The following is a 27,726-nucleotide window of genomic DNA, read 5'->3' on the forward strand; positions in this document are numbered from 1 at the left end:
CCTGCAGCTAGCTTGCCACAACTTCCTAAGATCTCCCAGGTGGCGGCTGCCTCTTCCTGACAGGTAAGGCAATTGGGTAGGGACACATGGGGACCACAGGTGATTGAAAGGGACAGGGTCCTTACCTCTCTCTGGCAGCCTGGACTGTCTGTAGCACGTTGGTACAGGTTTGGGGAATGAGGTAAGGCATTTTGAGGTTCTGGAAGAAGTAAGAAGCCAGCATGCTGTCCTGGGCCTTCAATGAAGGAGGCTCACAGGCCCCTACCGGGCACCTCACCCTCCCCGCTCTTCGGGTGCCATTCATGCAGGTTGCCTGGGGCTCAGGTGGATCCTTAGGGCTAGGATTTCTAGAACTGCAATCAGAACAGTCCTGAGAAAGCTGGGATTATCGGTCTCCTTGACTGGAGTCATTCTCTCTCGCTGCTCATCTCTTGGAGCACTTCTTCATCTGAAATGTTTTTTTTTTCCTTTGTGTCACCATTTTCTGACACTCCTGGGACCTCAGGTGTAAACTAAGGCCACCAGGAATCCAGTGATTGAGCCCAGAGGAAGGGGAGAGGCTACAGGGCTGTGTAGGCCTCGTTGGGCCTGGATATCACCCCTGCCCTAGAAGTGGCCCCTCTGTTTCCCTAGTCACCTTGGTCTATTTTACCAGAGCTGGGCATGAAAGCCTAGCTTGCCTAGAATTTTGGGACTTACTCTGTCCAAGGCCATCTGTCCAGGAATCTTCCTGTCACTTGGAGGTTGGAAGTATCTGCTTCTGGGGGGCTCCCAGGCCCTGGGTAGCAGGAGTGTATCCTTTGTATAAGGAGGAGTGGCCTAGCCCACTGTTACCACACTCCTGTCCAGTTAAGAGCTGCATACTGGGAACTAAGACTCATAGCAGCACACTAGGGGTCCCTAAAGTTGCACCCCAAGAATAATAGGACAGCAGATAAGGAAGGATGGGTGGCTGGAGACAAGACTCTAAATCTGTCTAAAGCCCAGTGAGGAAGTTCTTCCATTTCCTAGTTCAGTCTCAGCTGTGTGAGGGCCAGTCGTGTGTCTCTGCCATAGACAATAATCTGTGATTATTCCTGTGTGTAATCTGAGCACTTGGGAGGCTGAAGCAGGAGGATTGCTATATGTTTGAGGCTAGCCTGGGCTATAGAGTAAGATTTTGTCTTACAAGAAACTGCTACCATCAACAACAAAAAAATCCCACCTGTGTAGGTCATGGAGCTTGGGGACTTTAGATTTACAAAAAGGCCTTTTTGTCACCATGTGGTCAGGGCTGAGAGAGCCATCAGTCTGGGACCCAGAGCGACCCTGAGAAAGGACTCCCTGCCAGCCTCAGAATTCTGGGAAGGCTTCCTGTAGGAAGTGTGGAAAAGCAGAGACAAGTGTAGCCCGGGCACCAGGGTGGTAGCCAGGCTAGGATTCTAGAAGTCAGGGTGCCCGAAGAGAGTGTGGGTAGACAGACTGTTAGGGGCAGACTGTTGGGACAGAGTGGAAGGAGGGGGAGGGGTCCGAGATTCTACATAGACTTTTGGTTCTCTGGGTGACAAGTGTCCTTCTAGGGCGAGGGCCATAGAAGGGTGGAGACCGGGGGTCAGTCAGTGAGTCCAAGTTGAGGAAACATCCACCCCAGGTTCCTTGCTGTCGGGTCGGGGGATAAGGGCCATCCAGCCCTCCCCGAAGTTTAGGGGGAGCTGAGGGGTTCATCTGGGATCAGGGAGAGGTGTGTGCTCTGACCAAGATGGTAGGTGCAGAAGCAGCTGGAGGTGTTGATGGGGTTGGACTGGGCGCATCTGAGAATCAGCCATCACCCCTTGGCCCTAACGAGGCTGTCCCCTCTCTGTTTAGGCTGTTGTGGCGGGGAGGTGGATAGGAGGGTCCCAATCTCGCTTCTCTTCAGGGAGAGACAGCGAGTCTTTATCCCCTCCCTGGTGACAACAGACAGCCCATGTCTATCATTAGTTCATTCTGCTGCCAATTTGCTCCAGGGCATCCATCCGGTAGACCTCTGCTCCTAGAGCACCCATGACCCACTTCCTCACCCAGGGAGTGCAGAAGAGAGTCTTAGAGAAAGGGTAATTGTAACAGAGATGGCAGGGATAAAGCAGAAAATGCTGTCATCTGTACTTAGATGGGTCTTGCTGAACCAAAAGGATTGTGTGTGTGTGTGTGTGTGTGTGTGTGTGTGTGTGTGTGTAACCCTTCATGCTAAGGAATATGTGATGTTTGCAGTCATGCCAACAGGGGTATCAGGTGGAGTCAGGCCCGTGGAGCTTCTGCAAACACAGCAAGCTTCCCAAGATGCACAGGTGGCCCAGATCACCAAGGGCAGGTTGACCAGAGTGGGCAGAACATAAGATAAGTCAGCCTGTAGGGCGGAGAAGAGGGAGTCTACAAGAGGTAAAGGCCAAGCCATTTATTATCCAAGACGTGACTCAAAACCAAAGTGCACGGAGAGATTAGCTGGAGAGATGGGCTGTCAGTGTAGGGCACTTGACCTTTCTCTTGTTAGTCACTAGGCCAAGGAACAGTCACGGAGGGTCACGACTCCTCCTGCTCCCTTTGGGGCAGGCATGTGAAGCATGAATGGTTGTCGTACTGGTGGAGAGGGTGGAAAAATGGCATGAGAAAAACCAGGCTCACGACAGGAGTCCTGGCCAGTTTTCAAAGGACTCGGGCCTCATCTCTGGCAGAAATAAAATATCTAAGCCCTAAGCCTCATTCTGGCCTAATTAAATCAGAATCCCTAGGGATGCAGGCTCTGAGCTCAGGAGCATCAGTATTTTTAAAAAGCTCCCAGGCAACTCTGATCAGCAGCTGGAACAAACACAGCTACAGGTCCAAACAGAAAGAGGTATTGCTAGGGACAACTTGGCAAGGGGAGGCTTCTTCAAGCCCGGTGGATGGAGGGTGCTTAACAGTAGTGGCAGTTTTTCTCTGCTTGCCATCCACCCACTCACTCATCCTTCCATTCACCCACCCACTTACCCTTCCACCCACCCACCCACCCACTCACCCATCCATCCACCCACCCACTCACCCATTCATACACCTATCCACCCACCCATCCACCCACTCACCCACCTACCCACTCACTCACCCATCCATCCACCCACCCACTCATCCATCCATCCACCTATCCACCCACCCACTCACCCACCCACCCACCCACTCACCCATCCACCCACCCACTCACCCACCTATCCACCTACCCACTCACCCATCCACCCACCTATCCACCCACCCACTCACCCACCTACCCACTCACTCACCCATCCACCCACCTATCCACCCACCCATTCACCCACCCATCCATCTAAACCCTCCCTTTCTCCTTACTCTTTCCCTGCTTTTCCTCACTCATTCATGCATCTAACAGAGAATTGGTATTGTACTAAATGCTAGAGACTTAATTTTTTTAAAATTACATTGACTGATTGCTTGATTGTGTATGTGTGTAGGCATGTGCATGCCACAGCACACATGCGGCAGTCAGAGAATAAATTTTGGTTGTTGTTTCTGTCATTCCATCTGAACCATGTCCTAGCACCTAGTTATTGCTGGAAAGCGTCTTGTGTTGCCTGAGCTGGCCTCAAGCTGGCCGTGCAGCCAAGGATGACCTTTAGCTCCGGCTCTTCCTGTCTCCGCCTGGGTACTAGGATTACACCACACCCAACTTAACGCTGGGGATTTAGTACTGAGCAGACAGAAATGGTCTCTGCCCTCGCAGGAACACCTGGGCGACAGTTGGGCGTCATGGTGCACGCCTTTAATCCCAAACTCTTGGGAGACAGAGGGAGGCAGATCTCTGAGTTTCAACTTCAGCCTGGACTACAAAGTGAGTTCCAAGGCAGCCAGGGCTATACAGGGAAACCCTTTCCCCCAAAACAAACAAACAAAACAAAACAAGCAAACAAAAGATATTTTGGGGCACTAGAGAGATGACTCAGTATTTAAGAGCACTGGCTGCTTCTCTAGAGGACCCAGGCTTAATTCCCAGTGCCGCATGGCAGCTCATAGCTGTCCGCAGCTCTGGTTCCAGGGAATATACATATGTCTATAGGCAAAATGGTCATATCCATAAAATAAAATAAATAAAGCTTAAAATGTTCTGGGCAACAATCGCAGTGATTGGAAGATGTTGGTGGGGCCTGGTAAGGGACAGGCATGCGCTCCTGTATTATTATGGTAAATTACTCAGAAGATGTCCAACCATCCATCCGTTCGTCCATCTGTCCATCCATATTCTATCTATCCATAGAATAGCCCAGGCTAGTTTGACCCTAAATTACCTTCACGCCAGTGCTGGGATTACAGGTGTTCATCAACACCGCACTCACTTTATTCTATTCTTTATTTAGGAGCTGGGGGTGGAACTCCAGGCCTGGGCGTGCTGAACAAGCTCTCTGCCACAGAGCTACAGTCCCAGTCCCCACTTTATCCAGGTGATTCTGCGACATTTAACACATTCCCAACGCTATGCAGAGCTCTCCACTCTCCAGTTCCAGCACTTACTCCGTGCCCACTAATGCCCTGTTCCTCCTGCCCAAACTTAGTAACCACAGTCTCTGCCCCTACAGATTTGCATGTCTGACTAGGTCATGTAAATGGGGTGATCTATTATGTATGCTTTTATGACTGGCTCCTTTCTCTTAGCACAGTTTGCATTGGGGGCGTGTGTAATTGCCGTACTCCATCTTACAGCTTCATAGTGAGGTGGATATACTACTTCCTGTTTCATTTACTGATGGACATTTGTGGTCCCTCCCCTGCTACTACCACCACCACTCTCCCCCACACCCCCTCTTTTTGAGACAAGGTCTTTTATGTAGTCATGGCTGTCCGGAGTTCACTACACAGACCAGGCTGTGGTTCCACGTTTGACACTTGTGAATAGAGCAGCTGTAAACTTCAAGAACAGTTTTCTTTCTTTTCTTTTTCCTTTGTGTGTGTGTGTGTATGTGCGTGTGTGTGTGTGTGTGTTTGTGCGTACAGGTGCTCACATGTGAGTACCTGTGTGTGGAGGTCAGGGAACAAACTCAGGTGTTATTCCTCAGGTAGCACTCACTTTTAAAATCTTTAAATATTATATTTGGTGTGTGTGTATGTGCGTGGGGGTGCACGCATGCCACAGTGCACATGTGTAGGTCAGAGGGCCATTTGTTGAAGTTTTCTCCTTACATAGTGTGGATTCCAGGGATTGAATTCAGCTCTTTACGTGAGTCCTGAGGACAAGCACTTTACCAATTGAGTGATCTCCCTGGCCCTTGTTGTGTTTTGTTTGGTTTGATTTTTCTATGCTTAAAATCAGGCTTAGTGTTGCGAATCTGCGATCTGAAATAGTGAGTTCAAGGCCAGCCTGGGCTGCGTGAGACCTTGTTTCAAAAAGCCTACAGGGGGGCTGGAGAGATGGCTCAGAGGTTAAGAGCATTGCCTGCTCTTCCAAAGGTCCTGAGTTCAATTCCCAGCAACCACATGGTGGCTCACAACCATCTGTAATGGGGTCTGGTACCCTCTTCTGGCCTGCAGGCATACACACAGAATATTGTATACATAAAAAATAAATAAATAAATAAATAAATATTAAAAAAACAACAACAAAAAGCCTACAGAGCAGGGAGTTTGAAGCTACAGAAGAGGCTTAAAGTGGGTGTGGTGGCACACAGGGCAGCCTGGGTTACATAGCAAGACTTTGTCTCAAAAGCATGGAGGGAGGGGTCTCTTTTAAGTGCTGGGCCATGTAACTTATACTAAGGGAGCCAATGTAGGCATTTGGATAAGAGCGGGTCATCATCAAAGCTGGGTGGGAAGGCTGGAGGCTAGATTCTAGGGGTTAAGACCCCTAGTGGGGAGCCAGCTTCCCTTCCTCCTCTAGGCATCGAGTCTGTGACCTCCACCTGAGACTGGGGTACTCCTAACTTGATGGCCGTGGCTTTCATATGCCTTCTCCTCTAGGCTCACCCACCATGACCAAATTGACTGCTCAGGTCAAAGGCTCTCTCAACATCACCACTCCAGGAATACAGATATGGAGGATCGAGGTGAGTCTTGTCTGGAGGGGAGTTCAGGGATTCAGGAGGGTGGAGGAAGCCTGACATTGCCCAGTCTCCTCCAGCCAGGTCCTGCACACTGCAGGGAGCTGCTGGTACCACCCCCGCCACCCTGTCCTCCCTTCTCCATCTCTTCCTCATCTGCCTTTTCCTTCTTCCACTCCTTGTCCCCATTAGCCCTATCCTCTGTTCTGTTTCCTCCCCTTGTCCCTTTCCAAGAAGGGTCATCCACTGGCCTAAGACTTACCAAGATTTTCCCAACCTTTCATTTCTGGGCACTGAGTTTTTTTGATTTGGGGTATCTTGTGGTGATAGCTAAGCAACATCCAAACCTTGTTGGGCCCTGCATCCTTAACTCCCATCCTCCTACACATCTTCTGGTCAGCCTCCTTACCTGGTGGTTCTGGTAGCTCCTATGACCTCTTTCTAGCCTGGATCAGGTCATTCCTCCTTGGGGATGGTGTCCTGTTCCTAGGAGGCTACCGTATTGATCTCAAACTTAGTGCAACCACATGATTGGCACAACACACAACAACCGAGAATGACTAGACCAGGCAGTCGTGTAGCTTTGGTCTCCTGGGTAGGCAGGACTACATGTTTGCCACCATGTCTACTGTGACCTTTCTCTCTCCAGGCTATGCAGATGGTACCTGTTTCTTCCAGCACCTTTGGAAGCTTCTTCGATGGTGATTGCTATGTAGTCCTGGCTGTAAGTGGGTCAGGCCAGAGGGGGCTGAGCAGAGAGCAAAGTCTACTGGGTATTAGAGTAGAAACTAGAGGCTGGGGGCTGTGCTGAGGGGTGGTCTGGCTTCAGCAACCAGTTTACGTGGAGACTGCTTGTTCTTTCCTGGCTGCCCAGACCCAAGTAATCACACAGATCAGATCTTACTGGTCTCTGATAGCCCACACCCATCAATCCACGTGAGTTATTTCCAAGATGAGAACAAGATCCAGAGAAGGGAGGGCCACGTCATGTTTTCTACCAGTAGAGTCGGTGACTGAGCTGGGCCACAACACAGGGCTTCTGATAACAGGCCAGAGGCCTCCTTGGGCCCAAGTACGTGGGAGGCCATGCAGAATGGGACAGGGAGCTGTGGGACCCCAGGTCTCACCACACAGATGTCCCCTCCCCCAGATCCACAAGACCAGCAGCACCCTGACCTACGATATCCACTACTGGATCGGCCAGAACTCATCCCAGGATGAGCAGGGGGCAGCTGCCATCTATACAACACAGATGGATGACTACCTCAAGGGCCGGGCTGTCCAGCACCGCGAGGTCCAAGGCAACGAGAGCGAGACTTTCCGCAGCTACTTCAAGCAAGGCCTTGTGTAGGGAGGGGTGCGGTGGGGCTGGGGAGGCTCCCAAGATTGGTCACCGAGGTGGGGATTAGGACATGGGGGGCTGGGCTGGAGAGAAGGGGACACTGAGACTCTGGGCAGTGGGAGGTGATCCGGGCTAGGAAGAAAGCCTGGATGAAGCTCTGGAGGTTGCGGGAAGCTCCTGCGGCCTTTGCTGATTTTTCTCCACGTTTCCAACTCCTCACCTTTATTTCTGCTGTTGCCCTCACCCGGGCCCTGTCCCTCTGAGTCTGCTTTCACTTGATTTATCCCTTGGGCTCTTCTAAGATCCCATGACTATGGCCGATGAATTCTGTCTTCGTTCCTGTCTAGGTGTGGTAGACTGCTCATTGCCTGACCACCCCCCCAAACTCCGCCCCTCAGGCTATCGCACCAAACCCCACTCTCTCAGGCCAACTCGCAGGTGGCTGCTTCCTCTTCTCTAAACAGGCCTTTCACTAATAACTCTAGAAAAGTCTGAAGCTCTGTCTGGCTGCCTTTCCTCATGGAAACACTTGCTTCTCTAGAGCTGAGTTGTCTTTTCGTTGTAGGAGGCCAAAGCTCGATAGCCTCTGGTCATTCGAGTGGCCTCTCTCCCTTCTTCCTCCTCAGTGCCCTGTGTCTGGGGCCCTGGCCCCAGGCTAACAAAGCATTTGCAGGACACTGATGAGGAGTGTAACTTTGATGTTTGAACCTTAAGTATTTCCTTTGCCTCAGCCTGTCCCAGTTGGGGCCTCAGAGGGGTGCAGGTAGCTCAGGACCTTGGCATATCTCCTGACTCAATACCCTTTCTTTCCTTTCTTTCTCTCTCAGGATCCAGAAAGGGGGAGTGGCTTCTGGCATGAAGCACGTGGAAACGAATTCCAGCGACGTCCAGCGGCTGTTGCACGTCAAGGGCAAGAGGAATGTGCTGGCTGGAGAGGTGGGCAGGCCCAGCCAGGACACTGGCTGGCAACTGAGCAGGGCTGAGTGAAGTGAGGGTGGCCAGAGGTAAAAGGCTCGCAGTGGGCGCTGGACCTCCCTGTGACCTCTAGGTGGAGATGTCCTGGAAGAGCTTCAACAGAGGGGATGTCTTCCTGCTGGACCTCGGGAAACTCATCATCCAGTGGAATGGACCAGACAGCAACCGCATGGAGAGACTTCGGGTAACCCTGACAGGCACCTCATCTCTGTAATGCAGCAGGCCTCACCTGCTTTAGCAGCCTCGGCAGCACCGCCTCCCCCCCCACCCCCGCTTCCCCCACCCCACCCTATGAAAGTAGACAGAGAGGCAATGCTGCTGTGTGACTGTGTTAGGCTAATGACTAGCTTAAGATTTACGGCACGGGTGACCCCATCAGAGCCCACAGCAGGCGAGAGACAGACAGATACGCCATGCGGAGAGAGCTTGGGTATGGAGAGTTTATTTAGTGGGTATTGGGAGGATATGGGAAGGCAGGGGGTATGGAGGGGAGAGAGAAATTGAGAGAGAGGGAGAGAGAGAGAGAGAGAGGAGAGAGAGGAGAGAGGAAAGGGGGGAGGAGAGAGGGAGGGAGCTGATGCCTCTTCAGAAGGACAGAGAGAGAGAAAGGAAGAGAGGCAAGATCACCTTGCTTCAGAAGGAAGGGGGAGATTGGGAGCGGGCAGAGTGTGTCTCTTAAAGGGACAGGGCATCCAGGTGACTGGCTAACCCTTAAGGTGGACTAGGTCCCTGGAGTGTGGCAGACCCATGTTCAGCCTTGGGTATTCAGGGATGGATGAAGTGGCCTTGCTCTGCCTGGAAACTGGCCATCCTGTCAAGAAGCCAGAAAGGAAAGGGAGAACCAGAGGAATGATTGCTACAGGAGTGGTTACTAGGGAAGCTTTGGGGACCAGATGGAGCTATGGCAAAGGCCCTGGGCCGGTAGGGAGCCCTTCAGGCCAGTGGGAATATGATGAACCGCCAGCAGGTCTCACAGACAGGATATGTGGCCAGCATGCTGGGAAAAAGGGTTAGGTCTTTTGGTTGGGATACCCAGTTAATAGAGCTTATCTGATTTCTGAGTAGAAATGGGCTGGGGAGAGGAGCAGCTGGAATCTGGGCTTCACTTTGTACAGGATGAGGACCCCAAAGCCTTGTGCTTGAGAACAGTAGGAACAGTGGCGGGCCAAGTCCTGAGATGGGGAAGATCTTAGGGAGACACAGAGGGCCCTTTTGGCTATCTGAAGAGGCGTTGTCCTAGGAGGAGGGCTCGGCCGGAGACAGAAGCAGGAGAATGACTATCCCCGAGGGCCAAGGAACTCCAGAGCGCCCATGAAAGGAGGGGCTTTGGGCTAAAGAAGAGCACACTACAGTGTGCAGGCACCCAGGGGCCTATGTGTGTATATGCATGCTTGTGTGAGCGTTCATGGAACTGAGCTGTGAGTGTGTGGATGTGTTATATAGGTATGTACATGTGAATTTGCGTGTGTACTGTGAGCATGGGTGCTTTGGGTAGACTATAGTACTAACATCTTTGAGGGTCAGCTTTTGTACAAAACCATGAAAGGAAACCACAGATTCCCAACAATGTCAAAACTAAAGGTCTAGCTTCCCTATCCCGCTCCCCCAGACGCCTTGTCCATTTCTATGAGGAAATCTACTTTCCCAGGGCTTCCTACTGTTTCCTCACACACCTGACAAGCCTTGTCTCCACCCCTTGTAAATCTGCAAGGTGGGGTGAGGTTTGCCCTGCAAAGTCCAGGGTAGTGAACAGTACTGCCCTGTCTGCTGCTGCTGACCTTCAAAGATCATCTGTGACCTTCCTGCAGGGCATGACCTTGGCCAAAGAGATCCGAGACAAGGAACGGGGTGGACGCACCTACGTGGGTGTGGTGGAAGGGGAGAAGGAAGGGGACTCCCCGGAGCTGATGGCAATTATGAACCACGTGCTGGGCCAGCGCAAGGAACTGAAGGCAGCAATTCCTGACACAGTGGTGGAGTCGGCGGCTAAGGCCGCACTCAAGCTGTACCAGTGAGTTCTGGGCCAGGCCTTCCTGAGTGCGGGATCTTCCTGAGTGCGGGGCCTTCCTGGGTGCGGGGCCTTCCTGAGTGCCGGACTTTCCTGGGTGCGGGGTCTTCCTGAGTGCGGGGCCTTCCTGGGTGCCGGGGCCTTCCTGGGTGCCTGGGGTCTTCCTGGGTGCCGGGTCTTCCTGAGTGCGGGGCCTTCCTGGGTGCCTGGCCTTCCTGAGTGCGGGGCCTTCCTGGGTGGGGGTCTTCCTGAGTGCGGGATCTTCCTGAGTGCGGGGCCTTCCTGGGTGCGGGGCCTTCCTGAGTGCTGGACTTTCCTGGGTGCGGGGTCTTCCTGGGTGCGGGGTCTTCCTGGGTGCCGGGCCTTCCTGAGTGCCGGACTTTCCTGGGTGCGGGGTCTTCCTGAGTGCAGGGCCTTCCTGGGTGCCGGGGCCTTCCTGGGTGCCTGGGGTCTTCCTGGGTGCGGGGCCTTCCTGGGTGCGGAGCCTTCCTGGGTGCGGAGCCTTCCTGGGTGCGGGGCCTTCCTGAGTGCCGGGCCTTCCTGGGTGCGGGGGTCTTCCTGAGTGCGGGGCCTTTCTGAGTGCGGGGCCTTCCTGGGTGCCGGGGGTCTTCCTGGGGTAGGGTGTCTTGGCTGTGGCACCTCCTATCCATGCCTTGCTTTGTCCTGCAGTGTGTCTGACTCGGAAGGAAAACTGGTGGTTAGGGAAGTTGCTACTCGGCCGCTCACACAGGACCTGCTCAACCATGAGGTGAGAAGGGGCTGGAGGACCTCAAGCAAGGGACACCCCTAAAGTGCTAACATCTAGGGAAACCTAGCCCCCCTTCCTTCCCCAACACCACAGGCTCATTTAGTTTTTTTCTCTGCTGACTCTAGGATTGTTATATCCTGGACCAGGGAGGTCTGAAGATCTTCGTGTGGAAGGGGAAAAAAGCCAATGAGCAGGAGAGGAGTGGGGCCATGAACCAGGCCCTGGTAAGGAAAGGGTCTGGCCCAGTGGTTGTGACTCTTTAGTACAGTTCCTCATGTTGTGCTCACCCCCGAGCATAAAATTTATTCCATCGCCATATCGTAACTGTAGTTTTGCTACTGTTATGAATCAGAATATAAATATTTGATATGTAGGATATCTGCTCCACAACCCCAAAGGGGTTGTAATTCACAGGTTGAGAATCCCTGGTCTAGCAGCAGCAGGGGAAGAAGAGAAGGACTCAGACAGGCCATAACACCAGGCGGAGTCCAAGGAAGATTCGGGGAGGGCAGGGCTGGGGGTGGGGACGGATGGATCCAGTTGTTGAGGTCACCAGCATCCTGGTCCTCAGCATATGAGCGAGCTGACTACCAGCCAATCCTGGGCCTCCCTAGGGTGTTGGGTGATACGCCTCATGCAAGAGCTTGGCTTAGAGAAGGGAATGGCTAGTCTTCCTCCAAAAAGGGTTGAGTGGAGGCCAGGTGGTGGTAGCGCACGCCTTTAGTCCCAGCACTTGGGAGGCAGAGGCAGGCGGATCTCTGTGAGTTCGAGACCAGCCTGGTCTACAGAGCTAGTTCCAGGACAGGATCCAAAGCCACAGAGAAACCCTGTCTCGAAAAACAAAAAAAAAACCAAAAAAAAAAAAAAAAGGTTGAGTGGGCATGGGGCTAGGGCGCTTGAATTAGAATTGAGGAGGTATAGTTAAGCTAAGGGTCAGATCTGTTGGGATCAGAGTTAGGTATGGGGTCAATATTAGATTCAGGGCTGAGGTTAGAGTGCTCATTTGAGACACTATCAGGTGTAGCCTTGATTGGAGTAGGTTAGTAGGATTACGTTTGGGGTCAGCATTGGGGTCCGGGCTTGGCACTGTCAGGGTTGGGGCCAGGTGGATCTGGCTTTGGCTTGCTTGGGGGTGTGGCAACTACGGACAGGAGGCGCTAGCCTCCAATGGCCCCCTTATTTTCCCAGAACTTCATCAAAGCCAAGCAGTACCCACCGAGCACACAGGTTGAGGTGCAGAACGACGGGGCGGAGTCAGCCATCTTCCAGCAGCTCTTCCAGAAGTGGACCGTGCCCAATCAGACCACAGGCCTGGGCAAAACATACACTGTGGGCTCCGTGGGTGAGAAGCCACGCCCCCTCAGCTCCCTGGGGGTACTGAGAGCCTAGGGGACTAAAGAAGCTCAAGAGCTATCACCAGAAAGGGAGCTAACATAACTTGCCATGGAATGGGACGGGGTTGAGCCTCCCTGGGAACCAAACACTTCTCACCAGACTGTATTTGCTTAGACATTGGGGGAGGAATTCAAAGGAAAGGACCGCTTGTAGCCTCCATCACTGTGGTTTCCCTGACAAGCTGGGGGATGGGGGTAAGGCGGTGCTTGAGGTCTGAATGCTTCCAGGGAGTCAGACCAACTAGAACTCTGTCTTGATCCTGATTCCTGATCCTGCTTCCCTGATTAGGTCAGTGCCTTAGGGGCAGGGAGCTGTCACTCAGGTGTCCCTCTCTCCGTCTGTGTGGCTTTGGATAGGTAGTTAAATCTGTCTGGCTTTAGTTTCTTCGTCTATTGTGTTGGTCTACAAATCCCAGCACTCAGGACTGTAGAGAGGGCGTGGGGCACCTCACCTAGTGACCGTTCGTGTCCTCATCTCTCCAGCCAAGGTGGAGCAGGTGAAGTTTGATGCTACGTCCATGCATGTACAGCCTCAAGTGGCTGCCCAGCAGAAGATGGTGGACGACGGGAGTGGGGAGGTGCAGGTGAGTGAGGGAAGGAGGACAGGCTGGTGGGAAAGGGGTAACCCAGGCTGGACCTCATACAGGTCTGATTCTGCTCCCAGGTGTGGCGCATCGAGAACTTAGAGCTGGTGCCTGTGGATCCCAAGTGGCTGGGCCATTTCTATGGTGGCGACTGCTACCTGCTGCTCTACACCTACCTCATCGGCGAGAAGGAACACTACCTGTTGTATATCTGGCAGGTGAGGCCCTGCCCACCCCACTGGCAGCACAGCTGCTCAGCTCCCACATCCCACCTGCAGCACAGCTGCTCAGCTCCCCACACCCTACCTGTAGCACAGCTCCTCAGCAGCCCCATCCCACCTGCAGCACAGCTGCTCAGTCTCCCATCCCACCTGCAGCACAGCTGCTCAGTCTCCCCAGCCCACCTGCAGCACAGCTGCTCAGTCTCCCATCCCACCTGCAGCACAGCTGCTCAGTCTCCCCAGCCCACCTGCAGCACAGCTGCTCAGTCTCCCCAGCCCACCTGCAGCACAGCTGCTCAGTCTCCCCAGCCCACCTGCAGCACAGCTGCTCAGTCTCCCCAGCCCACCTGCAGCACAGCTGCTCAGTCTCCCCAGCCCACCTGCAACACAGCTGCTCAGTCTCCCCAAACCCTGCCATCACCCATGTGTTGGATACCCCTGGAGGTCAGAAACTCACTTTCTCCAGAGGCAGCTTTTCCCATCCTCGGTGGCTTTAGCTCTAAAATTGTTCCCATTGGGTCTTCCCATTCAGAGCTCTTTCCTTTTGGTTCAGAGTGTCAATTCTAATCCTTGGCACACACTGCATGAGGACTCTGTGTCAGATGCCTGAGTGCAGGGAGTGAGTTGTGTGATATTTTTCTGAGGATGGAGTAGGAAGAATAGAACATGTTTGGGGTCAGCCATGGGTATGAGGTGAGCCAGGACTGGACTGGGAAAGGATTAGAGCTGGGGCTAGGGTCAGAAAAAGCACAGTCTATTGGGGTTAGGTTTGGGTTGTGTTCAGTGTAGGCTTGATGGGGAGGCCATGGGTCCAGTCAGGCCATATTTGGGGATGTAGCTCCATTGGTGGAGTGCTTGCCTAACATACACAAAGCCTAGGTTCAGTCCCCAGCCTTGTATCTAACCTGGTGTGGTAGCAAATACCTGTAATTCCAGCACTCAGGAGGTGGAGGGAGGAAGATCAGGAGTTCAAGGCCATCCTAGTCTATATAGTACATTCTAGGACAGCCTGGGATACATAAGACCCAGCCTAAAAAAGAAAAGGGGGGGGGGTAGGCAGTGGTAGTGTACACCTTTAATCCCAGCAGTTGCAGGAGGTAGAGGCAGGCAGATCTCTGTAAAGTCAAGGTCAGCTTGGTTTACCTTGGAAGCAAGTTCCAGGAGATCAAGGACCCTTACACAAAAAAAAAAAAAAAACCCTGTATTGAAAAGCAAAACAAAAATGGGTGAGGCCTAGTGCAGTGGTACACGCTGTTAGTCTGAGCATGCACGCCGCAGTGGACATAGCAAGGGCCAGCCATCCAGGGATAAACAGTAAGACTCCGTCTCAAAAGAAAAAACATAAAAAAAAAAATGGGTGGCCAGAGAGATGGCTCAGTGGGTAAAGGAGTTTGCTGCCAAGTCTGACGTTGTGAGTTCCATCTCTAGAATCCACATACATATATATATATATATATATATATATATATATATATATATATATATACATATACATACAAACACACACACATACATACATACATACATACATATACACACAGTGGGAGGAGAGAATGACTCCTTCAAGTCTTTGACTTCTAGACTTGCACCATGGCAAACTTGCTATATAGATCATTCTGGCTTTGAACTCACAGAGATCCACCTGCCTTTGCCTCCCGAGTGCTGGGATTAAAGTTGTCCATGCCCATACATGTAAACACACACACACACAACACTCTTGATATACTTAAAACTGGGCTGGAATATAGTGGAGGCCAAGGATAAGGTCAAACTCGGGACCCTCACACTCCCTTCTCCTTGCTCATTCCCAGGGCAGCCAGGCCAGCCAGGATGAAATTGCAGCCTCGGCGTATCAAGCTGTCATCCTGGACCAGAAGTACAACGACGAGCCAGTACAGATCCGAGTCACAATGGGCAAGGAGCCACCTCACCTCATGTCCATCTTCAAGGGGCGCATGGTGGTTTACCAGGTGAAGCTGCTGAACTGAGAGCGGACATCAAGGAGATGGGAAGGGGGCGTCTGGTGGGCATGAGACTGGGACAAAGCTTGCTCCTCATAGGAGAGGTCCCTTGTCATGTATTCACTTGGTGACAGAAACCAGCAAGCTTTCTTTAGAACTATAGGGAAAACCCACACTGTGTACAAATATTATTTCCCCTTCTCGATCTTTGATGCATGAAAAAGGTTTTTTTTTTTCTGGGGGGAGGGGGCTATATTTGCTGTTCCTGCCAACAAAATGATCCAGGCATCTCGTGCAGCTGTTCAAGCAATAGCTGTTTTTGCTGAAGCTTGTAGACACAAAGTCCTTTGCAACTCAGGAAGTGAAGCGAGACTTGACAGAGAGCATTTGTTGGGAGGGGACGGTCGTGTGGCTCTCTTCTGAGCAGTGAACTCTCAGCTCAAAGCACTGTGTAGTTAAATGCCAGAGACAGAAATTGACTTCAACAAGAGGCAGAGATGTAGTAAGTGGGGAGCAAGCGAAGAATTCAAGGAGGGAAAGAATACAGAGGACTTGTAGACATTTTGGGGGGAAGCTCAAGAGCTCTATGGAGGTAGAATGAGGTCTTACCACACAGGGGCACAGTAAGGCCTGGGGCCTCCGCCCTGGGGATTTATGGAAGGAGAGAAAGAACACAAAGGCTGGCCCCTCGCCCTCAGCCCTCCCTGGATGTCCTTTGTACCATCATATCACCTTCAGCCCTGTCCCTGTCTTCCTGCCTTCCCCTTACGCCCGCAGGGAGGCACTTCCCGAGAGAACAACACGGAGCCTGTGCCCTCCACAAGGCTGTTCCAGGTCCGGGGAACCAGTGCCAATAACACCAAGGCTTTTGAGGTTACAGCCCGGGCTACCTCCCTCAACTCCAATGATGTCTTCATACTCAAGACTCCATCCTGCTGCTACCTGTGGTGTGGGAAGGTGCGTGAGGGACCACAGGCCTCCTTCTCATGTCTATGACACCATGATACGCAGGGGGTCCTGGGAACCCCTCAGTCACAGAGCAGATCAGGGAAAGGTGGAAGGGACCAGGTCCCAATGACAGGTCTACTGTGGTAGGCCGAGAGTCTTCTTCGCGTAGCTCTGGTCTCTCTGCCTCTCCGGTTCTCTGTCAGAATCAGTCTTTCTCATCTCTTTCATGGTGGCACCCGGCTCATCTCTCTCCCTGCCTTGTCTCTTGTGCTGTGTCTCTTCCTCTGAACGAGGTGCATTTCCTCATCTCCTCTGCCATTCTTTAGGCTGTTAAGGATAGAGGAAAGTAAGAACTGTCCCTCGTGGGTGCTTGGCATCCTGGTCCAGAGGGACCCTCTCAGACCCAGGGGCTCTGGCAGAACAGAGCAGGAGGGGAGGTGGTGGGTGGCACCGAGGTTGGTCTTCCGCACGAGAACGGCCTCCCTCTTTTCCCAGGGATGCAGCGGTGACGAGCGGGAGATGGCCAAGATGGTCGCTGATACTATCTCTCGGACGGAGAAACAAGTGGTTGTGGAGGGACAGGAGCCAGCCAACTTCTGGATGGCCCTAGGCGGGAAGGCGCCCTACGCCAACACCAAGCGGTAATGTCCCGGCATCTCTTCTCACCCCGCCCCCCATGACTCACTGCGCAATGCTTAGGGCCGGGCATGGGGCATGGGCCTTTCTCTAGAAAGAGGGTTTTCAAGAAGGCAGAGGTATCTGCTTGAACTTGAGGAAGCAAGTGCCAGAGCCCAGGCCTTGCCCCTAGAGACTGACACAGGCTCCCAGAATGTTGTGGGAGGACAACACAAACCCTCTTCCAAATGTTAGCTTCTAAAGAAGATCCAAAGAATACTCAAAGGCAAAAGTTCTACACTGTAGTTGAGACAGTGGGAGGATAGCAGGAAGAACTTCCTCCAGGACTGTAGATGAGCTCCTGGAAGACATGTCCAGAAAAGCAGGGGATTTGTCTCTTGAGGCACTGTTGAAAGGAGAGGGGACCTTTCGTCAGTCATAAGAAGGGCATTGTTGAGAAGCCAGCCTTTCCATGTAAGAGTCCTACAACTCTCCAGTCCTTGTGTTCCTCAAGTCTCTGCGCCCCACACCTACATCTGCCCACCCTACAGGCTGCAGGAGGAAACCCAAGTCATCAACCCTCGACTCTTCGAATGCTCCAACCAGACCGGGCGCTTTGTGGCCACAGAGATCTTTGACTTCAGTCAGGATGACCTGGAGGAGGACGATGTGTTCCTATTGGATGTCTGGGACCAGGTAGGATGAGAGGTCTAAAAACTAACCTTCCCCACCTTGGTTCCCAGCACCAAAGGGCCCTAGGGGCTTTATTATAGGGAAACATCAAGGTCTGGGGGCCCCAATTCCTTCTTCTGGAGAGGGGGGAGGAGAGGGACATGACCTGATCATCCCACAACTTCTTTATTTCCCATGGAAGGAAGCAGGAACGTTGCTAGGGGTCTTGGGCTCTGGGGAAGCAGAGTGCCCCATAGCCACAAGCTATCTAAGGACCAGCATCTGGGCAGCCTCATTTACAACACAGATGTGAAGTCAAGGCCCAAACAGGTCATTATCTGAGTAGTGACAGGTCTTCCTCACTGGCATCAAAAATGAGCCAAGGGCAGAGCCTGTGCCCATGAGGAATGCCCATGTTGCTCGCCACGCACCGACTGAGGGACTACTCTCCACAGGTCTTCTTCTGGATAGGGAAACATGCCAACGAGGAAGAGAAGAAGGCCGCAGCCACCACTGTACAGGAATACCTCAAGACCCACCCCGGAAACCGAGACCCTGACACCCCCATCATTGTGGTGAAGCAAGGAAACGAGCCCCCCACCTTCACAGGCTGGTTCCTGGCTTGGGATCCCTTCAAGTGGTCTGTGAGTAGCCCAGCAAGTCCTCATGGCTCAGCATCCCCTCCCCCTCCCCCCAGGTGGCTTAATGGCCCATACTGGTCGGGTATGGTGGTACAAGCCTGTGATCCCAATGTCCGGGAGGTAAAAGCTGGAGGGTCAGAAGTTTAGGACTATCCTTGGCTACCTGGAATGATGGGGGATAGCTTGAGCTAGTTGAGACCCTGTTTTACCTAAGGCTTGTAGACACAGCGGATGAGGCATGCCTGTGTTCCTAGGACTTGAAAACGGAAACAGGGGGATTTCAAGTTCAAAACCAGTCTGAATGACATAGCAAAACAAAAACAAAATAAAACAAAAAAGGCTGTGAGTTTAGTTTAGTGACAGAGCACTTGCCCAGCATGGACAGAGCCCTGGCAGCATGCACACATGGGGGAGGGGCGGTGTAGTGAAGCGTTAATTAATTTATTTTTTTTTTTTTTTTTTTTTTTTTTTAGTTTTTCCGAGACAGGGTTTCTCTGTGTAGCTTTGGAGCCTGTCCTGGCACTAGCTCTTGTAGACCAGGCTGGCCTCGAACTCACAGAGATCCACCTGCCTCTGCCTCCCAAGTGCTGGGATTAAAGGCGTGCGCCACCACCGCCCGGCGCGTTAATTAATCTTAATCAATAAAAACCCGGAGGTAGATAAGGGGGTAAAAACCTAGACGGTCAGAAAACAGAGGAGCCGCCACCCATTGCTTTCTTCCTCTTTGTTCGTCAGTCCAAAAAAAAACCAAAAAAAACAAAAAAACTACAAAACTGAGATCCGGTGTCCACCTCCTGAATGCTGGGATGAAAGGTGTGTGCCACCACTGCCTGGTTTCTGTTAACTCGTGGCTAGTTCTGCCCTCTGATCTCCAGGCAAATTTCATTTGTCAAAACGCAAACCAAATAACCCACAACAGCGAAGTTATAGTGTGTCCTGCTTTTGTACTATGCAAAGCTATGGAAAATTGATTAGAATGAAAAAAAATTCAAGACTCAGTTCTTGACTGGGCGCAGTCATGCTCAGGAGCAACCACAAGCAAAGGATGTCCCTTCATAAGAACTCCTTCAGGGCTGACCCCAAGAGTCCGCAGTGCCAGCCCAACATGCCCGCTGCTCTAGAGGACAGACAGCCTCCCCTGGCTCTAAAGTCTAAGCAAAGTGGGTCGCATATGTGCTCTAACTGGGGGACAGTGCGTCAGGCCTTCAGGGGTACCTGCTCTTCCCCTCCCCCAAGGCTTGTGGCTCTGGATGTTTTAAATTGCCAGAAGAGATTGATTTAGGGACAGAGAGCTTAATTTCCTCAAGTCTGCTGCCCCCTCCTCCCCGCCCTTTCTTTTCTCCTGACTCTTGTTGAGGGGCTGTTTCATCTTCGGGTAAACATGTGTGTGGTATGTGTGCCTGGACGTATGAGCAAATGTGTCTATGTGCACGCATGCACATGGAGGCCCGAGGTTCAGATCACGTGTTGTGATCATTCTCTACTTTGCTGAGGTAGGCTTTCCTTCTGAACCCAGAGCTCATCGGTTCATCTCATCTAGCTAGTCATCCCTGGAGTTTGGGGTCCCCCCGTCTCCACTTTCTGAGAGGCTAAGAGGCTGTGGTTACATACAGAGAAGCTGTTACACCTACCCAGTTTTTTTCTATGAGAGCTGGGATCTGCACCCCATTCCTCACGCTTGGGAGATAAACACCTTTACCCACCTAGCCATAGCCTCAACCTCAGGTTAAGCAAATCTGAAGGCAGCAGCATAGATTCCTGGCCTCACAGTCACGCCAACCCCCAACCTGACAGACAGGTCAGGTGGACTTTCCCTCCTCTCGTTTGTGCTTTTCTTGACCTCATCATTCACTCAGCAAACACAATTCACTTAGGGAGCTCTGATGTGTCACTCTGGGTTCTAGGTCCTGGGTCTTGTATATGGAGGAGGGTCCTAAAACAGTCTCTCCCTTCCCAGTCCTCTGTTGGGGCTCCCCTTAAGTGCCCCAGGCCCCGAGTTTCCCAGAGCCCATCCCTTGTAGGCAGGACGTCAATAATGTCTGTGGCTATGTGCATATTTCCCCGACCCTCATAAGGAGTCAGGGAAGCACATATTCTTCTCTATTCTCTTGTCCAGCTGAGCAGAGACAGATCACCCACCTTGCCCTGCTCTTTCCCAATGTTAGCCCCTTTGGCCTTGTTTTCTAACTAGAGATGGCCTTGCTCACCCACTCACTCACTCTGAGCCACTTCCTGCCCCTCTTCCCACTTCGTCTCAGGTCAACCTTTTTTCCACCTTTGATTCCTCTGCTGAGAAGGGGTCTGATCTGTTTTGTTTGCTTTGCTTGCAGAACGCCAAATCCTATGACGATCTGAAGGCAGAGCTTGGAAACTCTGGGGACTGGAGCCAGATTGCTGATGTGAGTATGGGGTGGCCTGGAGGTGCTCATATCCATGGGAACTGGGAATGCTGAGAGACGATACCAGTGGCTTGCACCCCATCCCCATCTCCTCCCTCTTTGTGAAAGTCCTCGTCTTGTCTTTGTGTAAGACCCATGTCTCTCCATTTCCTAGTAAAATGGCCTGCATTTTTCTTTTTTCAAGGCAGGGTTTCTGTGTAACAGTTCTGGCTGTCCTGGAACTAGCTCTTGTAGACAGGCTGGCCTCGAACTCACAGAGATCCGCCTTCCTCTATCTCTGAGTGCTGGGATTAAAGGCGTGCGCCACCACTGAGACAGCATATTAAAACGCACATTTCTCCCCTGGCCTAGTGATGCATGACTACAGTTGCAGAACCCAGGAGGCTGAGACAGGACAATGTAGAAATACCCAGACTCAAAATAAACAAAATCATCCAGAAACAAAATTAGCGAATTTTAAGGCTCCACTCCAAAATATTTTGAGTTGGCTCTCAGGAGTAGCAAGTTTTTGCTCGTTCATGAGTATGAGATGTGTGTACATGTGCGCGTGCATGTGTGTTCACACGCGTGTGGAAGTCAGAGGCCCATGCGAATGTCTTTCCCGATCGCTCTCCACTTTATTACTGAGGCAAGGTCTTCTTGCAAGCCCGAGTTCTCCAGTTCAGCTGGTATGGTAACTGGCTTACCTCTGGGATCCCTGGTCTTTGCTTCTGGAGTATGCTGTCACAGTATGCTCCCACCCTGCCTGGCTTTCCTGTGGGTGCCAGGGACCCAAACTCCAGTCCTCATCCTCAGCCCCAGACTCGGCATGGTTTAAATGAAAGTCTGAGGTAGTCTGGTGTACCACCTGGGGAAACGGGGACGTCCGTAGGCACCATCACCCTTGGGGCACTTCTCCAGGCAGGATGATTGTGACTCTTTCAGTCTTTGTCACTTGTCAGAGGTGTGTCTAGGCTGTCACAGCCCCACAGAAGAAACCAGGCAGAGCTAGCTCTCTCACACAATCAGAACCTGAGAGCAACATCTCAAGCCCCTGAGGGTAACCCACTTCCTCCAGTCACAGGTCGGGAACACTATGGTGATTCATTAGCCCTCTCTGGTGGACAGCGCAGTGTTTAAGAAAAGCTAGGTCAAGGCTGAGTGAGTTCATAAATGACAGCTTTACAACAGATATGAGAGAAAGGGTCATAAATGTCCAGGGAAGAGTAGATGTCACACTCCAGAGGAAGCCACGGAAGGTTAGTCATTGAACAATCATCCTGTTCCAACTAGTTTAGGTCAGATGCAGGGTGCCAGGTTACTCTACTAGCTTCTGGGTCCAACCCAGGGAGATGTGTTTAACATGTTTTACTGTGTGTGTAACAGGGGAGGGGGAGGACAAGGAGAGGTCTCTTGAAGAAGGTCCCCTAGAATGGAGAGCATCTCAGTGTGGGATGCAGCCCCGTGGCTGCTGACGTGTGTTTTTCTTGTTTCCTAGGATGTCATGAACCCCAAGATGGATGTGTTCACTGCCGGCACCACCCTCAGTTCTGGGCCCCTGCCCATCTTCCCCCTGGAGCAGCTGGTGAACAAGCCCGTGGAGGAGCTCCCTGAGGGTGTGGACCCCAGCAGGAAGGAGGTGAGTGGGTCACGCCCAGCAGGAGGAGGACTGGTCCATTTCATTGGAAAACCTCATCACCTCATGGACCCCAGACTGTGCCCTGTAGAGAACTGGTGCACACACCTTCATGGCAGGCTTACACCCCCTGGAACAGGGCAGAGAAGCCCAAATTACCGCTCATGGTGTGAACGGGTGGTGCCAGGTGCAGCCAAGGCACACAAGCCTCCTGTGTGGGCATCGGGAGCATTATGTGTCAGAGGTTACCTTCCCAAAGGTGACAGGAACCCAAGTTATGGGAGCAAAGTGAGTTTGTCCTGGAGGAGCAGCAGCAACGGTGAAGGCAAGAGGCCCAGGGAGGAAGCATGGGAGCACAGACACTGGGGAGAGAGGCAGGGGCATGCCTTCGGGGACCTATGGTGGCTGAAGCAGTGGAGGCCAGATAGTCATCTTTTAAAGTTTAAATTAAAATTGTGTTTGTTTTGGATAGGGTCTCACTAGGTAGCCTTGGCTGAATTGGACCAAGCTGGCCTTGAACTTGCAGTGATCCTCACGCCACTGCCTATGGCAGGCAGGCACTACTAAGTCTGCTTTTTTGTTTTTGTTCTTGTAACTAATTAATTACTTATTTATTTGAGACAGGGTTTCTCTATGTCCTGGAACTCATTATGTAGACCAGGTTAGCCTTGAACTTAGAGAGATCTTCCTCTGTCTTGGGAGCGCTGTCACCATGCCTGTACTGTTATTTGTGTGTGAGTATGCGTGTGCGCTCTTACATGGGTGTGAATGTGGGTGGAGGTGCCTGTGGAGGCTGGAGGCGCTGGAGCCCCTGGAGCAGAGGTGGCATGTGCTTGTGATCTCATTGCTCTACATCAAGACTGGAGGCAGAAACAGGATACCGCCTGGAAGCCCAAGGTCAGCTGGCCTGGTTACACAGCAGTGTCTACAGTAGGGGGAAGGTTAGGACTGACGCCCGAGGTTGTCCTGTCATAGGCACTTCACAGGCGTTAGTGACCTGCATGCACAAGGTTGCAACCGCCAACCACTAATGCTCACACACAGACATGCACATATGTCATACACAGAAAGCCATATTATGAGCTGGGCATGGTGGCTTATACCTACGTGCCTGTAATTCAAGTCCTAGGAGGCTGAGGGAGGAGGGTCATCCTAAATCTGAAGCCAGCTTGGGCTGCACAATTGAAGTCCTTCTGGCCTTTTGACTCAGGGTGTTCCTGCGTGCATAATCCCCTGGTTTCTCCCTGTGAGGCTTTGGAAAGCAAGGAGACTTCTATGTCCTTACTGTAGCTCTAGGATGCTCTCACAAGAGGCAGAAGCTTAGCTGATCTCTGGTGTAAAGAAACGTTTTAAAACAGTGGGCATGGTGACACACACCTATAACCTCAGCCTTTGGGGAGGGGAGGCAGGAGGAACATTGCTAGCTTGAGCCTAGCCTGGGCTACTTCATGAAGTCAAGATCAGCTTGGGTGTGAGACTCAAATCTATATCGACCACCCCATTCTACAGTCAAGAAAACTATTATCTGGAAAACTGGGAAGATGGCTCAGTCCATAAGCGCCTGCTGTTGAAACCCCAGGACCCAAGTGCCATCCCCGGTACCCATATCAAATGCCATGCATGGGGCTGGAAAAATGGCTTAGGGCACCAGAGGACCCAGGCTTAGCTCCCAGCACCCACAAGGTGGTTGCCAACCACCCATAATTCCAGTTCCAGGGGATCTGATGCCCTCTTCTAACGTTTGCAGGCACTGCATGAATATATGCATGCATACATGCAGGTAAAACACAGGCAAGTAAATCGAAGAAAAAGAAAAGGAAGTCATGCATGGTGACTCACACTTGTACCCCTAGTTCTGGTGAAGTGGACACCTGGAGCTTGCTGGCTAGCCAGCCTAACCCAATTAGTGAGTTCCAGGCTAGTAAGAAACTGCCTCAAAAAACAAGGTGGATGGCCCCTAAGGTTGTTCTCTAAATACACAGGCACCTGCACATATATGACCTCACACACATGTGCCAAAAATAGCCTATCCTGGAACTAGCTCTTGTAGACCAGGCTGGCCTTAAACTCAGAGAGTGCTGGGATTAAAGGGATGCACCACCACTACCTGGCTTATTATTTATTTTAAAGATTTAATATTTATGTGTATGGGTGTTTCGCTTGAATGCATGTCTGTGTACTATGTGTAGTTAGTACCCCTGGAGGCCAAAAGAGGGTGTTGGATCTCCTGGGACTGGAGTTAAAGATGGTTATAAGCTGCCATATGGGTGCTGAGAACTGAACCTGGGTCCTCTGCAAGACCAAGTGCTCTTAACCACTGAGTCCTCTCCAGTCCCTTTTTATGTATGTATGTATGTATGTATGTATGTATGTATGTATGTATGTATATCATCCATCTATCATCTATCTACCTATCTACCTATCTACCTATCTACCTACCTACCTACCTACCTACCTACCTACCTACCTATCTATCTAATCATCTGTTTATAGACATAGTCTTACTATTTCCAGGCCACTTGGAAATACATTGGTCTGGCACTCAGAGACCTGCTTGCCTCTGTCTCTGGAGTGCTAGAGTTAAAGGCATGTGCTCCAATGCCATATTCCCAATTTTTGGGTGTGGGTGGGTGGGTAAAGGGTCTCACTATGCAGCCTTGACTGTCTTGGAACTTGCTGTGTATAGACTAGGCAGGCCTTAAACACTTGAAGGTTGAAATTAAAAGCATGTATCAAGTTAGGCACCTTTAATCCCAGCACTCAGGAGGCAAAGGCAAGCAGATCTCTGAGTTTGAGACCTGCCTGGTGTACAGAGGGAAACTGTTTTAAAAAACCAAAAAGAGAAGAAAAGTAATAAAATAATAATAATAATAATAATGTGTGTTGTGTGCAGGCGCCTGCAGAGGCCAGCATAGGGCACAGGATGCCCTGGGGCTAGAGTTATAGGTAGCTGTGAACAGGGGTGCTGGGAACTGAATTTAGTCTTCCAAAAGAGCATCAAATACCAGAGTGCTGAGCCATCTCTCCAGACCCAGTCAGCCTTAAAAGGGGGGGGGGGGGATTGGGATTAAAGACTACGATGCCACCATCTGACCTACGGTAGGTTTTTCCCATTTGTTTATGACACTCAGGCATCCTCCCATATACATTAAACCATCTCAAATGATTAAACGCTCTGCAGTTATGCTGTGTTGTGCAGGGGTAATGGCAAAGTGTGCCTACATTCCGTAGTGTTTTTTTTCCCATCTGTGGTTGGCTTACTCATGCATGTAGAACTTATTACTACGAGAGCTGACTATTCAAAGCAGACTTATCGAGGAGTTACGGTTCCCTGGGGAAAGGGAGGGCTCCTGGCTTGCCCCAGGCTGTGTCTTTGCAAGTGCTATAGCAGTGTGTATGTTTGATTGTTGCTTGCCCTGTTCATTAGGATTACATCAAGACCTGCTTCCATAGCATGGTTAAGAAGCCGGGAGGTGATGGTGCATGCCTTTAATCCTAGCACTCGGAAGGAAGGTGCATCTCTGTTAGATCAGGGTCAGCTTGGTTTACAAAGCAAGCTCCAGGACTGTCAGGGCTATTATTATATAGAGATAGCCTGTCTCAGAAAACAACAGAGGCCCAGGAGGGGGTAGTCTATTGCTAGAAGGGCCTTGAGTCCCCTGACGGCACTGGAAGCTTGATCTGTTCATGCACGGGCAGACACTGCTTGTTTTTGAGTCTAGATTTGGAACTACTACTTGATGAATCATGTAACTTTTTAAAACGTGTGTGTGGGTGCCACAGCACATATGTATGGTGGTCAAAGGACAACTTCAGAGTGTCATTGTCTACTTCACCAGGTGGGTTCCAGAATCAAATTAAGGTTCTGAGGCATAGCAAGCAGGCACCTTTACCCACCGAGCCACCTTGCCAGCCCCCACATATTTCTTTTTTTTTTTTTTTTTTTTTTTTTTTGGTTTTTCGAGACAGGGTTTCTCTGTGGTTTTGGAGCCTGTCCTGGAACTAGCTCTTGTAGACCAGGCTGGTCTCGAACTCACAGAGATCCGCCTGCCTCTGCCTCCCGAGTGCTGGGATTAAAGGCCCCACATATTTCTGAACTTATATATATATATATATATATATATATATATATATGTGTGTGTGTGTGTGTGTGTGTGTGTGTGTAAATGAGTTTATGACATGTATGTACGTGTCCAGAGGCCAGAAGGTGATGTAGGAGCCTCTCAAGTAATGGTTCTCAATCTTCCTAATGTGACCCTTTAATACAGTTCCTCATGTTGTGGTGACCCCCAACCATAAAATTGTCATTGCTACTTCCTAACTAACTTTGCTATGAATTATAATGTACATATCTGATATTTAGGATATCTGATATGTGACCCCCAAGATGAGAACCGCTCTCCAGAGCTAGTTATACAGTTGTGAATGACTATCCCATGTGGGTACTGGGAACCAAACGCCTATCCTCTTTAGAAGATCGTTCTGAATTAGCCTCATGAATACTTTTCTTGTGAGACACCCACCCATAAATGGCTCACACCTTTAATCCTAGCACTTGAGTACTTGGGAGGCAGAGGCAGGCAGATCTCTGACTTTGAGGCCAGCCTGGTCTACAAAGTGAGTTCCTGGACAGCTAAGGCTGATACACAGAGAAACCCTGCCTCAAAAAAAAAAAAACAAAAACAAACAAACAAACAAAAAAACAAACCCAAAAACTCCCACAACACACACACACTCCTAGCCAGGGTGGTGGTGTACACTTTTAATTGCACTGCTCAGGAGGCAGAAGCAGTTTTACCTCTAAGAGTTCAAGGCTAGCCTGGTCTTCATAGTAAGTTCTGGACCAGCCAAGTCTACATAGTGAGACCCTATTTCAAAGAAAGAAATATCTTCCATTTGGAGTTAGGAATACAGCCCTTGGTTTGAACCCAGCAGCATAATAACTACCTGGTAGCAGGGAGTTCAGGCTCCAGCCTGATCATGAGACTAGGAGTCGAGATCTGAGATCTGACTTCAAGACTAGCATGGCAGAAGCCTGGTTGACTATGTGGCCTTTTATTCATGCGGCACTTCCTCCTCCCCCCTTCTCTGGCTCAGAGTGTTAGCTTTTGTTCCTCCTTTGTTTGATCCTGTCACATCTGTATGAGTCATCCGAGCAAACCCAGGGGAAGACTGTGACCTTTGCCCTCTGGTCCTCTCTTAGGAGCACCTGTCCGTTGAAGATTTCACTAAGGCCTTGGGGATGACTCCAGCTGCCTTCTCTGCTCTACCTCGATGGAAGCAACAAAACCTCAAGAAAGAGAAAGGACTATTTTGAGAGTCACGGCTCTGGCTGTTCAGCAGTCCCTACCCTGCCTGTGAAGGCTATGTTCTGCCATTACGGGTTTTAAATCCTATGCCAGCTGAAAATGTCCAACTCTATCTGTGAGCCACAGTGTGATAGTCCCTTCTGTTTATAATAGTGATCTCCTTGAGAAAGATGCAATATCCCCATGGAGTCTTGTTCTAGCGTTTGCTTTCCTTAGAGGAGCAGCCAACTCCTCCTCCGTGCTCAGCTGGACACCTACAGGG

At 51.1% G+C, this 27,726-nt stretch overlaps 1 protein-coding gene across 2 annotated transcripts; it reads left to right on the top strand.

Moving 5' to 3' along the window:
* Positions 1-27,635, top strand: Vil1 (villin 1). 2 transcript variants are annotated; one of them, XM_075951577.1, is made up of 21 exons: positions 24-63; positions 4,359-4,442; positions 5,953-6,038; positions 6,682-6,756; positions 7,183-7,379; positions 8,202-8,310; positions 8,423-8,533; positions 10,158-10,360; positions 11,027-11,105; positions 11,231-11,329; positions 12,294-12,447; positions 12,983-13,083; positions 13,164-13,301; positions 15,116-15,274; positions 16,043-16,222; positions 16,709-16,854; positions 17,380-17,524; positions 17,956-18,144; positions 20,472-20,540; positions 22,018-22,158; positions 27,359-27,635. In XM_075951577.1, exons 3-21 carry the CDS (start codon positions 5,964-5,966, stop codon positions 27,470-27,472), a joined length of 2,484 nt encoding a protein of 827 aa, XP_075807692.1. In that variant the 5' UTR covers positions 24-63; positions 4,359-4,442; positions 5,953-5,963; the 3' UTR covers positions 27,473-27,635. The 2 variants fall into 2 exon arrangements, with proteins under 2 accessions (XP_075807691.1, XP_075807692.1); XM_075951576.1 differs by lacking the exon at positions 4,359-4,442 and having other exon boundaries at positions 1-63.
* Positions 27,636-27,726: the final 91 nt, after the last annotated feature.

Source organism: Microtus pennsylvanicus, chromosome 17 (genome assembly GCF_037038515.1).
Source record: "Microtus pennsylvanicus isolate mMicPen1 chromosome 17, mMicPen1.hap1, whole genome shotgun sequence".
Classification (NCBI taxonomy): Eukaryota; Metazoa; Chordata; class Mammalia; order Rodentia; family Cricetidae; genus Microtus; species Microtus pennsylvanicus.